This window comes from Balaenoptera acutorostrata, chromosome 5, assembly GCF_949987535.1.
Source record: "Balaenoptera acutorostrata chromosome 5, mBalAcu1.1, whole genome shotgun sequence".
Classification (NCBI taxonomy): Eukaryota; Metazoa; Chordata; class Mammalia; order Artiodactyla; family Balaenopteridae; genus Balaenoptera; species Balaenoptera acutorostrata.
In genome coordinates, this window is record NC_080068.1 from 81,845,099 (window position 1) to 81,861,466 (window position 16,368).

Genomic DNA, 16,368 nt, shown 5'->3' on the forward strand with positions numbered 1-16,368 from the left:
TATTGTTTCCTTCATTTCTTTTCCTTTTATTTCTGATCTGATCTTTATGATTACTTTCCTTCTGGTAACTTTGTGGTTTTTTTGTTCTTCTTTCTCTAATTGTGTTAGGTGTAAGTTTATTTATTTATTTCAGATGTTTCTTGTTTCCTAAGGTAGGGTTGTATTGCTATAATCTTCCCTATTAGAACTGCTTTTGCTGCATCCCTTATGTTTTGGGTCATCGTGTTTTCATTGTCATTTGTTTCTAGGTATTTTTTGATTTCCTCTTTGATTTCTTCAGTGATCACTTCGTTATTAAGTAGTGTATTGTGTAGCCTCCATGTGTTTGTATTTTATACAGATATTTTCCTGTAATTGATATCTAGTCTCATAGCGTTGTGGTCGGAAAAGATACTTGATATGATTTCAGTTTTCTTAAATTTGCCAAGGCTAGATTTGTGACCCAAGATATGATCTCTCCTGAAGAATGTTCCTTGAGCACTTGAGAAGAATGTGTATTCTGTTGTTTTTGGATGGAATGTCCTATAAATATCAATTAAGTCCATCTTGTTTAATGTATCATTTAAAGCTTGTGTTTCCTTATTTATTTTCATTTTGGATGATCTGTCCATTGGTGAAAGTGGGGTGTTAAAGTGCCCTACTATGATTGTGTTACTGTCGATTTCCCCTTTTATGGCTGTTAGTATTTGCCTTATTGTATTGAGGTGCTCCTATGTTGGGTGCATAAGTATTTACAATTGTTATATCTTCTTCCTGGATTGATCCCTTGATCATTATATAGTGTCCTTCTTTGTCTCTTGTAATAGTCTTTGTTTTAAAGTCTATTTTGTCTGATGTGAGAAGTGCTACTCCAGCTTTCTTTTGATTTCCATTTGCATGGAATATCGTTTTCCATACCCTCACTTTCAGCCTGTATGTGTCCCTGTGTCTGAAGTGGGTCTCTTGTCGACAGCATATATATCGGTCTTGTTTTTGTCTCTATTCAGCCAGTCTATGTCTTTTGGTTGGAGCATTTAATCCATTTACACTTAAGGTAATTATTGATATGTATGTTCCTATTACCATTTTCTTAATTGTTTTGGGTTTGTTCTTGTAGGTCTTTTCCTTCTCTCGCGTTTCCTGCCTAGAGAAGTTCCTTTAGCATTTGCTGTAAAGCTGGTGTGGTGGTGCTGAATTCTCTTAGCTTTTGCTTGTCTGTAAAGGTTTTAATTTCTCCATCAAATCTGAATGAGATCCTTGCTGGGTAGAGTAATCTTGGTTGTAGGTTTTTGCCTTTCATCCCTTTAAATGTGTCCTGTCACTCCCTTCTGGCTTGCAGAGTTTCTGCTGAAAGATCAGCTGTTAACCGTATGGGGATTCCCTTGTATGTTATTTGTTGTTTTTCCCTTGCTGCTTTTAATATTTTTTCTTTGTATTTAATTTTTGATAGTTTGATCAATATGTGTCTTGGCGTGTTTCCCCTTGAATTTATCCTGTATGGGACTCTCTGTGCTTCCTGGACTTGATTAACTATTTCCTTTCCCATATTAGGGAAGTTTTCAACTATAATCTCTTCAAATATTTTCTCAGTCCCTTTCTTTTTCTCTTCTTCCTCTGGGACCTCTATATTTCGCATGTTGGTGCATTTAATGTTGTCCCAGAAGTCTCTGAGACCGTCCTCAATTCTTTTCATTCTTTTTTCTTTATTCTGCTCTACAGCAGTTATTTCCACTATTTTATGTTCCAGGTCACTTATCTGTTCTTCTGCCTCAGTTATTCTGCTACTGATCCTTTCTAGAGAATTTTTAATTTCATTTATTGTGTTCTTCATCATTGTTTGTTTGCTCTTTAGTTCTTCTAGGTCCTTGTTAAACGTTTCTTGTATTTTCTCCATTCTATTTCCAAGATTTTGGATCATCTTTACTATCATTATTCTGAATTCTTTTTCCGGTAGACTGCCTATTTCCTCTTCATTTTTTAGGTCTGTTGGGTTTTTACCTTGCTTCTTCATCTGCTGTGTGTTTCTGTGTCTTCTCATTGTGCTTAACTTACTGTATTTGGGGTCTCCTTTTTGCAGGCTGCCGGTTCGTAGTTCCTGTTGTTTTTGGTGTCTGCCCCAAGTGGCTAAGGTTGGTTCAGTGGGTTGTGTAGGCTTCCTGCTGGAGGGAACTAGTGCCTGTGTTCTGGTGGATGAGGCTGGTTCTTGTCTTTCTGGTGGGCAGGTCCACATCTGGTAGTGTGTTTTGGGGTGTCTGTGACCTTATTATGATTTTAGGCAGCCTCTCTGCTAATGCGTGGGGTTGTGTTCCTGTCTTGCTATTTGTTTGGCGTAGGTTGTCCAGCACTGTAGCTTGCTGGTCTTTGAGTGGAGCTGGGTCTTGGTGTTGAGATGGAGATCTCTGGGAGATTTTCGCCATTTGATATTACATGGAGCTGGGAGGTCTCTGGTGGACCAACGTCCTGAACTTGGCTCTCCCACCTCAGAGGCATAGCCGTGATGCCTGGCCAAAGCACCAACAGCCTGTTATCCACACGGCTCAGAATTATAGGGAGAAAAAAAGAAAGAAAGAAAGAAAAATATAAAATGAATGAAATGAAATAAAATAACGTTATTAAAATAAAAAATAATTATTATAAAAAATTTTTAAAGTAAGAAAAAAAGAAAGAAAGAAAAAGAGAGCAACCAAACCAAAAAACAAATCCACCAATGATAAGAAGCACTAAAAACTATACTAAAAAATGAAAAAAAAGAAATAAAAACGGACAGATAGAACCCTAGGACAACTGGTAAAAGCATATCTGTACAGACAAAATCGCACACAGAAGCATACACATACACACTCACAAAAAGAGAAAAAGGAGAAAAAGTATATACATATCGTTGCTTCCAAAGTCCACCTCCTCAATTTGGGATGATTTGTTGTCTCTTCAGGTATTCCACAGATGCAGGGTACATCAAGTTGATTGTGGAAATATAATCCGCTGCTCCTGAGGCTGCTCGGAGAGATTTCCCTTTCTCTTCTTTGTTCGCACTGCTCCTGGGGTTCAGCTTTGGATTTGGCCCCGCCTCTGCATGTAGGTCGCCTGAGGGCATCTGTTCTTCACTCAGACAGGACGGGGTTAAAGGAGCAGCTATTCGGGGGCTCTGGCTCACTGAGGCCAGGGGTAGGGAGGGGTACAGAATGCGGGGCAAGCCTGTGGCGGCAGAGGCCGGCATGACGTTTCACCAGCCTGAGGCGTGCCTTGTGTTCTCCTGGGGAAGTTGTCCATGGATCACGGGACCCTGGCAGTGGCGGGCTGCACAGGCTCCTGGGAGGGGAGGTGTGGATAGTGACCTGTGCTTGCACACAGGCTTCTTGGTGGCTGCAACAGCAGCCTTAGCGTCTCATGCCCGTCTCTGGGGTCCGCGCTGATAGCTGTGGCTCACGCCCGTCTCTGGAGCTCCTTTAAGTGTCGCTCTTAATCCCCTCTCCTTGCGCGCCCTGAAACAAAGTGGCAAGAAAAAGTGTCATGCCTCTTCGGCATCTCCAGACCTTTTCCTGGACTCCCTCCCGGCTAGCTGTGGCTCATTAGCCCTCTTCAGGCTCTGTTCATGCAGCCAGCCCCAGTCCTCTCCCTGGGATCCGACTGAAGCTGGCCTCAGCCCCCAGCCCCTCCCGCTCCAGCGTTTGAGCATACAAACCTCTTGGGCTGGGCAGTGCTGGTCGGCACTGATCCCCTGTGCGCGAATCTCTCCGCTTTGCCCTCTGCATCCCTGTTGCTGTGCTCTCCTCCGTGGCTCTGAAGCTTCCCCGCTCCGCCACCTGCAGTCTCCTCCCACGAAGGGTCTTCCTAGTGTGTGAAAACCTTTCCTCCTTCACAGCTCTCTCCCACTGGTGCAGGTCCCGTCCCTATTCTTTTGTCTCTGTTTTTTCTTTTTTCTTTTGCCCTACCCAGGTACATGGGGAGTTTCTTGCCTTTTTGGAGGTCTGAGGTCTTCTGCCAGCCTTCAGTAGATGTTCTTTAGGGGTTGTTCCACGTGTAGGTGTATTTCTGATGTATTTGTGGGGAGGAAGGTGATATCCACATCTTACTCTTCTGCCATCTTGAATCCCCTCTCTATACTGTAGTTTTGACTGTCTTGTGGATTTAAAAATGCAGCCATATAGTAAATCTTTTAGTTAAGCTCATTTTGCTTAACTTTGAGACTTAATCTATGTTGGTACCTATGGTTGTAGACTGTTCATTTTCACTGCTGTATAATACTTCACCGTATGGATATATCATGATATCCATTCTACTGTTATAGTTCACATTCTCAACATCATCTAGTATTTTACATGTAAGTGATATATGTTTACACACATGTGTAAACCAGCTTTATTTATATCAAACTTACATGTAAGAAGAAAGACTGATGTTCAATAGACAGGTTGATGAGTTTTGACAAATATATACAGCCATGTGACCACAATCAAGATATAGAACATTTCTATCATCCCTCAAAATTCGCCTTTGCACATTGGCAGTAAATTATCCTATCACCTGCATTGGGGAACCACTGATCTCACTGAATTAGTTTTGCCTATTCTAGAATTTCATATAAATGGAATCATACAGCAAGTAACATTTTGTGTCCGATATCTTTTATTCAACCTGATGTTTATGAGATGCGTCCATGTGGCTGCATGTCAGTTTGTTGTTTTGTCTGTTGAATGTTATTCTTTTGTGTGATTCTCCCACAGCTTCTTTAACTTTTGCATGTTGACATACATTTGGGTGGTTTTTCTTTTCATCTACATGTATGTCTGTTGAATATATACTTAGGAGTAGAGTTGCTGTCATAGTATATGCTTATCTTCCACTTTGGTAGGTAATGCAAAGTGGTTCTCATCGTTGAGTGGTTATGCTCACTTATGTTAACACTAGCAGTGTATGTGCATTTCTTTTGTCTCATAGCCTCAACAGCATTTCGTTATTTAAAAAAAATTTAGCCATACAGGTGGGCGGATAGTTATATTTCATTGAGTTTTTAATTTGTATTTTCTGATGACTAACGATATTGAGCACATTTTAATGCATTTATTGGTCATTGACCATGTTTCTATCTTCTTTTATGTGGTGCTTTTTGGAGTCATTTACCCATTTTGGGGGAGGGGGGTTGTTGTTTTGAATTGCATTTTCTGTGTTTTATAATGATTTTTAAGAGTTATTGATGCACCATGGGTATGAGCCCTTTGTCGAATATATATTTTCCTCTTCTACATACTGCTTTTTTATTCTTTGATGGTGACTTTTAATGAATGAAAGTTCTTTAATTTAGTCAAATTTACCATTACTTTCCTTTAGAGTTAGAATTTTTCATATCTTAAGACACAGAAGATATTCTGTTTTATCTTCTTCTAGCTTTATTGTTTGGCCTATCATGTTGGGATTTATAATCCACCTTGAATTGATTTCTAGGTATAGTTTGAGGTAGGAGTACATTTTTTTTTTTTAATACCAAGTGGATATCCAAGTCATCTTCTTATTAAAGACATGCTTTGCTCATTGCTCAAGATTGACATGTTTGTTTTAACTTAAATGAATACTGAGTGCCTTTATGCCCATTCTACTTCACTAATCTATATATCTGTCCTTTTATCAGTAATGTAGTATCTTCATTACCACAGCTTTAAAAATAAATCCTGATACCTAGCAGAGCAAGTCTTCTCACTTTATTCTTCAAGTGTCTTAGTTATTCTTGGTCTTTTGCTTTTTCATATAAATTTTAAAATCAACTTGTTAAATTCCACATAGATACCCACCCCTGTAACTCTTTTGATTGGGATTGCATTGATTCTACAAATGAACATAGGCAGTGTTGACATCTTTGCAGTATTCAGTCCTCCATATATTCCTCCATTTAATTAGATTTTCTTTAATTTTCTCAGGAATGATTTCTCAGGACTGAGTTCTTACAAATCTTTTGTTAGATTTAATACTGGGTTTTTATATTTTTCTGATACTCTTGTATGTGGTATCACTTTTAATATTTCATTTTGTTTGCTGATATTTGGGAATATAGTTTATATTTTATTTATCAACCCTATGAACAGTAGGTTTGCTAAATTCATTTTTAAACAACTCTTTGAGGTATAATATTTGCATAATAAACTGTACCAATTCAAAGCATATAATTTGATGAGTTTTGAAAGATGTGCAAACCTATTAAATTATCACCACAATTAAGAAGTGGCAGTTCCATCATCCCTAAGCATTTCTTAGTGTCCTTCTACAGTCCATCCGTCTTTCACACTCCCTTATAGAATCATATAGGATATACATCTTTGTGCCAGGCTTCTTTCGCTCAGCATGATGATTTTGAGAGTTATTCATATTATTATGTTTAGTATTAATTTGTATCCTTTTATTAGTTCTCCGCCCTCCCCAAGCTTGGTAGTAATCCCTGAGGTCTTTATACCACCATTTGTTTATCATTCACCTGTTGATGTACATTTAGTTTGTTTTAAGTTATTGATTACTGAGGGTAAAACTGCTATGAAGAAAGACCAGAAAAATTTATTTCCCTGGAAATATGTTTTCAATTCTTTTGAGTTTCTAGGATTGGATAGCTGGGAGCTTAAGTTAACTTTATCAGAAAATGTCAAGCAGTATTCCAAAATGGATGTACCCTTTTACATTCCTGCTGGCAGTATTTAAACCTTCTATTTATTCAACATACTCTCTAACACTTGGTATTTACAGCCTTAAGTTTATCCATTCTAATAAGTCTGTATTTATTATCACATTTGTGTATCCTCTTATAAAGTGTCTATTTAAATTTTTGTCCATTTTTAAATTGAATCATTCCTATTAATAGATTGTAAGTATTCTTTTTATATTTTGGAAACAAGTCATTTATCAGAAATATGTGACAGCATAAAGGTCCAACTTTTTTGGGGGGGTGGTGGTTTTTGTATCTTATTTAAGACATCTTTGCATACTTAAAGGTTGCAAAATTTTTCTTCTGTTGGTTTCCAGAAGGTTTAGAGTTTTAGTATTAACATTTAGGCCTAAACTGCATTTCAAGTTAATTTTTGTATATGGTATGAAGTAATGGTTGATATTCATTTCTTTTTTTAAATTGAGCTATCCAGTTATTCCAGCAACACTTGTTGAAAAGACTATCCTTTCCCCATTGAATTGCCATGACATAATTTTTCAAAAATCACTGGACCGTAGATGTGTGGGAGTATATGTGGACTTTCTGTTTAATTCCACTGATTTATATGTCTGCCCTTTCACCAGTACCGCACAAATTTGATTGCTGTAGTTTTAGTCTAAATATTGAAATCATATACTATAAATCTTCCAATTTTGTCTTTCTTTTAAATATTCTGACCATTCTAAATTGTTCTTATTTGCATGTAAATTTTAGCATCACCTTGTTAATTTCTATAAAAAAGATCACTGGAATTTTGTTTGGGATTATGTTGACGCTATATATCAATATGTGGAGAATTCACATCTTAACAATATTGAGTCTTCCAATCCATGAACATGATATATCTACTTATTTAGGTCTTCTTTAATTTTTCTCAGCAATGTTTTAGAATTTTCAGTGTGCAGATCTTGCCCATATTTTGATAAATTTACCCCTTAGTATTTCATGTTTCTTTATGCTATTGTAAAAGTTATATTTTCAAACTATTTTTCCAATTGTTCATTGCTAGTATTTAGAAATACTATTGATTTTTAAAAATATTTCCCCCATCCTGGTACCTTGCTAGACTGACTTAGCAGTTTGAGAAGCTTTTAGGTAGATTTTTAAGGATTGCCTGTTGATAAGATACAGACTTCTGCTTATAAGAGGCCTTCCTTTCCAATCTGAATGTTTTTTATTTCTTTCGCTTGTTGCACTGACTGCAACCTATGAACTAATGTGTATATAACTAGTGAGCACCCACCTCCTTGCCTTATTTCCAGTCTTAGGGAAAATGATTCAGTCTTTAATCTTTGATTATGATGTTGGTTTTTCATAAATGCCCTTTATTAGGTTGAGGAAGTTTTTTTTCTATTCCTAGTTTGCTGAGAGTTTTTGTCATGAATGGATTTTGAATTTTGTCAAGTGTTTTTTCTGAATCTATTGCTGTGAGAATGTGATTTTTCTCCTTTATTTTCTTAATTTGGTGAATTATTAATTTTTCCATGTTAAACCAACTTTGCTTTCTTGTGGTAAATCTCACCTGGTCATAATATATTATCATTTTTATGTATTGTTGGATTTGATTTGTTAATATTTTGTTAACGATTTTTGCATGTTAAGTTTATGAGGAATATTTGTCTAACATTTATCTGTTGTTTTGTTTTTGACTGGTTGTGTATTAGTAATACTGGCCTTGCTGAATGAACTAGAAGTAGTCCTTCCTTACCTATTTTCTGAAAAGGTTTGCATAGAATTGGTATTATTCCTTCCTTAAATGTTTGGTGGAGCTCACCAGTGCAGTATTTGGGCCTGGAGCTTTTTGTGGGTAGGTGATTAATTACTGAATTCAATTTTTCTAATAGATACAGGGATATTAAGATTTTCTATTTATTCTCGTGTCCTATTTGATCATTTGTATCTCAAGGAATTTTTCCATTTCATCTAAATTGTTGGATATATTGGCATAAAGTTTTTCTTAATAATCTGTAATTATCCCTTTAATGTTTGTAGGATTTGTAGTGATGTCCTCTCTTTCATTCCCGATATTGGTAATTTGTCTCTTCTGTCTCTCATTCTTATTTTCCTTCCCTGAGGTTTATAAATTTTATTGATCTTTTCAAAGAACCAGCTTTTGGTTACCATTATTTTTAAATTTTGTTTATATTCTATTTCATTGGTTTCTGTTCTTTTATATAGATATAAATAAATAAATAACTACAACTACATATATATAGTCTTTCCTATAGTTACTTGGGCATATTTATATTTAAGAGAAGTTAAGGACACTGTCCTGATCCTTATATTTAAATGGAAAAATAGAACTCTTTCATATGATGGTAGGTATTCATTACCTTCTGTTTCCACAGTGTTTTCCTCTGGCATTGCTGTTATGTTGTATTCTAATTAATTACCTGTAGTATTTCTCTCTCAAGGCTTTGAGATCTTTGAGAAAAGGTCTTATGTATTTTCAAATTATGTTCTTAGAGCCAGACAGATTTTTTATTCAATATTGTAAAGCTAAAGACAAAAAAAATCATAAATACTTGGGCAAATATGTTCATTTACTTTTGTGAATTATAAATGTAAAAAGCAAACACTTGTAAAATCCAATAAAATCTCTTCCTTTAAGGCTATTTAAAAAGACACATTTATGGAATTTGGCCATTGTATTTGTTCATTAAAATCAAACTTATTTTTGAATATTGGTTTTTCTAACAAAAAGAATATATGTGCCTACAATTAATCCTTTACTTAGGATGATAACATCTATTTTTACGTATTTTATCTATTTTTCCCTTTGCCTTAAGCTATTTCCGTGAGAGAAGAAATGTTCCTACCTCAACTGGAAAATCTATGACACAGCAAAGTGAGTCTCAGCTTTTAAAGTCTGTAAATTAGTTAGTACTCATTTGATACTCTTACATGTGTTAAAATCATGGTCAAGAAGGCAGCCTACCTGTGGAATAGGGAATAGTGGGAATAACTGTCTGCCAGGTTCATAGTACTCCAGACACTTTTAAAGGTGAGTGACTGAAAGACAGTAATATATACGCAGACTCCTGGAAATTTGCACATGCTAATGTAAAAAGATTTTTTTACCCAGGCTTCATTTATCATTAACCACAGTCGAAAGCATTTAACTAAATTATGTGGTTTCTGACAGTCTGAACTACAGGGCGTAGATTTATGGAAAGTAATTTTGCCATGGTAACAGGAAAGGGCTGACATTGCTCTGGTCAACTGCTCATTGACAGAGGCTTTTCTTTTTGAAAATTCTGCTTGTACAAGTTCAGGAACATTCTTCTCAATGCTGTTAGCAAACACTTGACTACTGAACCTTTAAAAAAATTTGCCACAGCAGAAAATGCAAGTGTTGAGAATTCTTTCTTGTAGATCAGTGTAATTCAGGGATTGTGGAAATTCTCTTGAAATAATTTACTTACAGGTGCATTAGTAGTTATGGTATTAGAGGGATTATATTAAGTGGATTCTGGCATTTTGAATGCTATAACATCTAGCTGTTATGTTAGTGAACTTTTAATGATCATTTGTTTAAAATTCCAATAGAATTAAGATTAATTTTCTGCCATTAAAACTAACCTCTTATTTAGGAATTAACATTATAAACACACCATGACAATTTCCATTGTATGGGGAAATGTGCTTACTTATATTAATGTGGATCCTATAGGTTAGCAAGGACAAATGTGACACATCACACTTCGAGAAACAGTGAGTAATGTGTTTTGGTTGTGAAGTGAGGGGTGTATACATTGAGAAAATCATGCTTAGAGTTGATTTGAGGGTAAGAATTATGAGCAGAATTTTGGACTCTCAGAGAATAAAGCTTAAGTTGTGATATTGCTATAAAATAATTAAACACATGCCTTTTTAAAACAATATTTCACATTATTCACATCTTTCCATTCTCATCCTATAATTCCCCCAAAAGATACGAATGAGGAGAATTCATCTTCCATTTTCCCTTATGGAGAGACCTTTCTCTTCCAGAGACTAGAAAATTCCAAGGTTAGTCCCATACATTTTAATTTTTTTCCATATTCAATTCTTTGCTTTTCTGCCTATATATGCCTCTTCATTTTCCTTTAAGCTGTTTGAAGAATGTGTTATATTGAAGAAAGAAATTTCCATTCAGCGAAATTCTGCTCAGTAAAATCATGGCAGATTTATATCTTTAAAAATATATCACAGAAATACATTTCAATTTGATTTTAGGAATACAGATCAGTGGGTTTTCAAAATTCACCACAAGTTACTTAAAAAAAAAAAAAGAATAAGACAAACCCCTGTAAAAAGGAAAGGCAAACTGACAAAAGCCACTAGATTTTACTTTGCCTTATACCCAAATATAGACAGACTTCTAACTATTTACAAATCTTAATTATTCAGTTTATCACTTAGTCTTTCCTCTCCACTATTTGTGCTCTTTTGGTATTTTATTTCTTGGTCATGACGAAAGAGAAGTTGGAAGACAAAAAGTAAGTGGGAAAGTAAAAGTAAATAAATTTTATTCTTAGCACCTTTTGTTCTTCTTAGTTGAAATGATGAGTTATTAATGATTTAAATAAAATATTGAAAAAGAGATCAAAAGGCTACCATTTAATGTAGTCACCCTAATTAAATTGTTTTTATTGAAAATTGATCTAAACAGACGTTTGTTTAATAAAGCTAAACCCGGATACTGTGAATCTTTGTAGAATATTGCTCCCCTAAAAAAACGTGTATTTTTTTTTTTATAGAAGAGATCCATAAGGAATGAATTTTGGACCCAGGAAGAAACACTCAAAAGGGTAACAACTACTGAAAGAAACTCATTTTTTGTCAAATCAAGGTATGAGGACATGATTGATGATGGTTAATTCTTTTGAATAAAATGTTATATAATATACAATGTTGAATTCTTGCTCATATTATATTTCTAAGAAAATAGTTTACATTGGTAAGTTCAAATCCTTTCTTTTGACAACAGCACTCATTTCAGTAATTGAATTTAGAGCCTGTAAATCGATTCTATAGTCTGTAGCACATTATTTTTGTCTTTTCCTGATTGAAACCGTTCTCCCTTTCCCAAAGTGGCAAATATGTGGTGACCATGTTTACACTTTAAAGATAGGAAGTTACCTTACTATGAAGAAGAAAGGGGCAGTGCCAAAAATGTCACTATGTGAGGTGCAGAATTTTTACAAATGTAATATATCCTTTTATTAGAAGTTCAGCATTGACAAGCAGCTTGAAAATTATCCAGTTATTTGGATCACACATGAGATTGAATAGAGTTTGTAAGGTACCAACTTAAATTTTATTTTTCTCTCAGCTTTATTAGCACTTGATGTAGTGCATCATTACCTAACATTTGTCTATTTTAACCTTTATTCTCCAAGGCTAACACTGTTGAGGGTTTCCTTAAGATGAGACTAAATAATTGAGAATCTTCAGTAGGCATTTGATATGAACTTACTACAGTGCAGAGTGTGGAAGGGGCCAAGTTAAGTCCTTTAAGGTGGCAATGATTTTTAGAATACCACGTCCAGAAGGATGTAATTTGACTCCTAGGCATATCTGTTTCATTGATTAGCAAAAACTTCTTTGTAATGAGTTTTATTATACATAAAGGGCTGAGCCAATCTGTTTTGTCATTCCTTAAATCTATAGGAATATACTTAGCAACTATGTGTTCCAGTAAATATTATATGTTATACAGCTTTTACCTTCTGAATGTACCCTGGCCCTTTGTTGTTTTCTAGTTAGCAATGTGGTGCAGTTTTTTTCTCATTAGTGATACAAAATAATACTAAAGTTCTCACCAGTCAGGTGTACTCTTTGTTTTATTACATTATGATGGAACATAGGGTCATTGAAGTCAATTAGTGGAGAGTCAGAGAAGGGGCAACATGTGGAAATAAGATCTCCAGTACCTCTCTCCACGAGGTAGTGGTTCATGATCTGGCCCATTAAGTGGCTGGCCACTTACTGGTGCTGGTGAAGACGTTTAAATTGTGATGCAGAGAATATGGCAGTCTCCATCCTCACCACTCTCACCCAACCCCCAAAATAAACAGGTCAGATTAAATGATACATAAGAAAAAATACACTGCTTCTAGTAGTATTCAAATATGTGTTAGTATAATGAGAGATTTCTATTTTTCAGGAAGTTTTAAAAATTATCAGATGCGTTAATTGAATTCCAAGATTTTTCCTGGCCTTAAATTTCTGTGATTGGTTGTTTATAAATAGAAAAAGTAACCAATGGCTTAAGTCACATAGAGCTGTGGGAAATATTAAAACCATTCTTTTTCCATTTAGCTTATATGATAACAGGATGGAGAATGTAAGTGAAGACAAAGTAGAAGATATTTGGATACCTCGAGAGGACAAAAACAATCTTCCTATAGACTCTGCTTCGGAATCAGAATATTCAACAGTAGAAGAATGCTTTCAGAGTTTAAGAAGAAAACATTCAAAGCCATCTAAATCTAGGACTCAAAAAGCAGTGAATTTGGCCTCTGTTAATAGGCACAGTTATCCACTAAGCTCAACAAGTGGAAAGGCTGATTCATCAATCATTTCCTCAAATGTAATATCTCCCTATGCCTGTTTTTATGGATCATCTGCAAGAAAGGTTAAATCGGGATGGCTTGACAAACTCTGTCCCCAAGGGTATGTATTTATTCGTCTTTGTTTTTTTTTCCTAAGTGGCATATTTTTAAAAATTCAAGCGTATCCATTTCTAAACCTGCTAGGTTGCTGTTGCGCCTCCCCACCCCCCAAGCATACAGAGACAGTTCATAGGGACTTTCAATACACTTTTGCAAATGCTGTTCTTTAGACGTAATGTGGGGCATGGGCCATGTGCTGAATGGAATTCTGGGTTAAGGTTCTGCATAGCAAATTAAAACTGGAAGTTTGATTTCACATCTAGATCCTTAATGTTAGTTTCTAACTTTGCACCAAAATGCAATATCTTGTGTCTCAATTTGTAGCAAAGGAAAACAACACTGATTGGGTTTGTATTACTCAACCCACACTGTTTGGCCTTCGCTCCTATTATAACAGTGTTCTGTTTGGGAATACAAGGCTTATTGTAGTTAGGGGAAAGTATGTCACTGTTACATTTTAGGCTTCACTGTTATTGATATATTGTTTTGAGTTTTGAATGTTGCACAAAAGGTCAGAGTTCCTTGAATATTATACTTTAAAAGCAGATTTATCATTTCAGTTGTTGACAAAGAAACTTCTGTCCTTAAGCATTTTGCAGTACTGAGAAATCTTTGGGGAGGGATTATGTTTAATTAGAATTATTTTCTGACATCCTGAATTTTGAATGTCCTTTTGAAATACTTACTGGAAATGTTCCTCATGAATTATTAAATTATTTAGGGATTAAATCTCTTATGTTTAAGTAGTTGTTGTGGTGAGTCTCTATGTTGTGCTGGTTTTCTCTACTCTTCCCCTGAAAAGGTGCATCATTTCTAGAAAGCCTTGTTTTCTCCTAAAATAAATTTTATTAGCAAAAAAATTGCCAGAAGAAGTATCAGTTGACTAGTGGGAGAAGGAATGATATTTCTTAAGAAATCGAGAAAAAAAAAAAGCTGAACCCTTTTGTGGTTAGTAATTACATGGTTAATACTTTATAGGATTGCATCCCTTTAGCAAATTAGATGTTGACTAAACTGAAGCAGAGAACTTCTAAGCATCATGTATTTTGTCTCACTCCTTTCTGGTTCCATTAGGATGACAAAGTAGTTAACTGTGTCTGCTTTTCATCAGTCATCGGTATTATTGGTAAATGCATAGTCAAATTGCAACGGTATGAGTCATTACTCAAACATACACACTGGTGGAATGAAACATTGTGCGGGAATAGTCTCAGGTCTTTCATTTCTGTAGAATTTAAATGATTAGGGAGATCCCAGTGCTCTCTCAAAGTATCACTGGAAGATTTAGCAGATTCTGTGGTTTCCTGAATGATCTCTGGTGGGTGGTACCTCGATCTTGACAGGATTAGTATGTTTATGTTGCAGGCACACTGAGAAAGCTTCACCATTACTGGCCACCTCTGGGATAGTTAGAACATTTTCTCTCTCTTTTTATCAGAACTCTGACTTTCCATCCTTTCTATTCTGAACCTGCCTAAGGTTAGAGGCTGTAATTTTTTGAGATTTTTATTTTTCCATTTTAGAGAAAATAATTGAGTTTTCTGACTTCAGAGTCTTTTTCCAGATTACCAGGATGCAGCTAGGAAAGTAAACAAAGGAGCTTGTTATATCACCAAGAAATTAAAAAGCTCTTCTCCATGATTATGTTGCCATGACTTAAAAGAAATATGTGTAACTGACCAAGAAGCATGTATTTATTAGACCACAAATGGAATCTCCATTTTTCCTTTTTCTAGTTAGACTCTGTAGGCTATGGTGAGGGTGTTTAAGATGCTCATTAATTAGACAAAATGATGCCTACCCATTCCTTATGCAGAGGTTACTGAGCTTTGTTTAACTCATGGTCACATGTCTCTTTGGTGCAGGTAGCACTGATGTTGATGGCATTCTGAATTCCATAGAGAAAGTATTAGCACACTTTTTCTGTAAAGGGTCAGATAATAAATACTTTAATCTTTACAGCCATATGGTGTCTGTGGGAGCTCAGCAACTCTGCAGTTGTAGCATGAAAGCTGCCACAGAGAATGTGTAAACTGATGAATGAGGCTGTGTTTCAATAAAACTTTATTTATAAACACATTTAATGGGCCAGGTTTGGCTTGTGGGCCATAGTAGCATAAAACAGACTTGAGGGTTGGCTGAAATCTTATACCAGCTTCCTCCATCTCCTTTGGGCCCCACATCAAAAATTATAACCTGATAGATTACAGAAAAAGGAAACTACTTTATTATTCTATCAAATCTAGACATAATAAGAAGCAGAATCTCTCTTCGGGTACCTTTGAACTTGTTCTTCTTTCTGCCCTGAATGCTCGTACCCAGAGAGCAGCATGACTTGTACCTTACCTCCCTCAAGTTCTTGCTCTAAAGTCTCCTTTGCACGAATCCCTGAACACCAAAGTTAATATTATCACTGCCCCTCCCTCACCACCCCATCACTCCCTTAATTATTTTTCTCATAGCTTATACGCTTGATGATTTATTTGTTGCATATATGCTCCATGGGGACAGTCATCTATATTGGTTTTTGTTTACTGTGGTATCCTCGGCAACTAGAAGGTTGCCTAGCATGTGGTAGATATTCTTAGTGTTTGTTGTTGAATGAATTATTATAAAAACCTAGTATTAGACATCGTTTTTTCTTTCAATCTTTCTAAAACAGCAATTTTTTAATTTATAGGGATCTTGTAGTAAAAACTAAACTCCAGACACTGTATTGGTTGGAAATCTGCTGGTGCTGTTGATAGTGCTGGTGTACATTAACAGAGCAGTGAACTCTCAGTGCGTTTAGTTAAATTCTGTTCCCCCCTATAGTCATATAGGAAACCCTTTTGACTTTTTAACCTGCTGTTTTCTGTATGTGAGTACATGTGTTGTCAAAACACAGTTTAAAAACAAATAGTGGGAATTCCCTGCTCTGTCCAGTATTTAGGACTCTGTGCTCTCACTGCTGTGGGCCCGGGTTCAATCCCTGGTCAGGAAACTAAGATCCCACAAGATACACCAAAAAAAAAAAAAAAAAAAAAAGCCAAACTTGGTTATCCT

At 35.6% G+C, this 16,368-nt stretch overlaps 1 protein-coding gene across 10 annotated transcripts in view; it reads left to right on the forward strand.

Annotated features, from left to right (window-relative positions):
* The window catches only part of ARAP2 (ArfGAP with RhoGAP domain, ankyrin repeat and PH domain 2), a 211,959-nt gene that overhangs the window by 24,153 nt on the left and 171,438 nt on the right, over positions 1–16,368 (forward strand). For 8 of the 10 annotated variants that reach the window (XM_057547413.1, XM_028165607.2, XM_028165610.2 and 5 more), the window contains exons 3-6: positions 9,454–9,512; positions 10,599–10,675; positions 11,407–11,498; positions 12,971–13,324. In XM_057547413.1, the coding sequence (XP_057403396.1) occupies positions 9,454–9,512; positions 10,599–10,675; positions 11,407–11,498; positions 12,971–13,324 (582 nt within the window). Of the gene's footprint in view, positions 1–9,453; positions 9,513–10,598; positions 10,676–11,406; positions 11,499–11,885; positions 11,952–12,970; positions 13,325–16,368 lie in introns of those variants that run through there. The other 2 variants (XM_028165612.2, XM_028165613.2) reach the window with 2 other exon arrangements.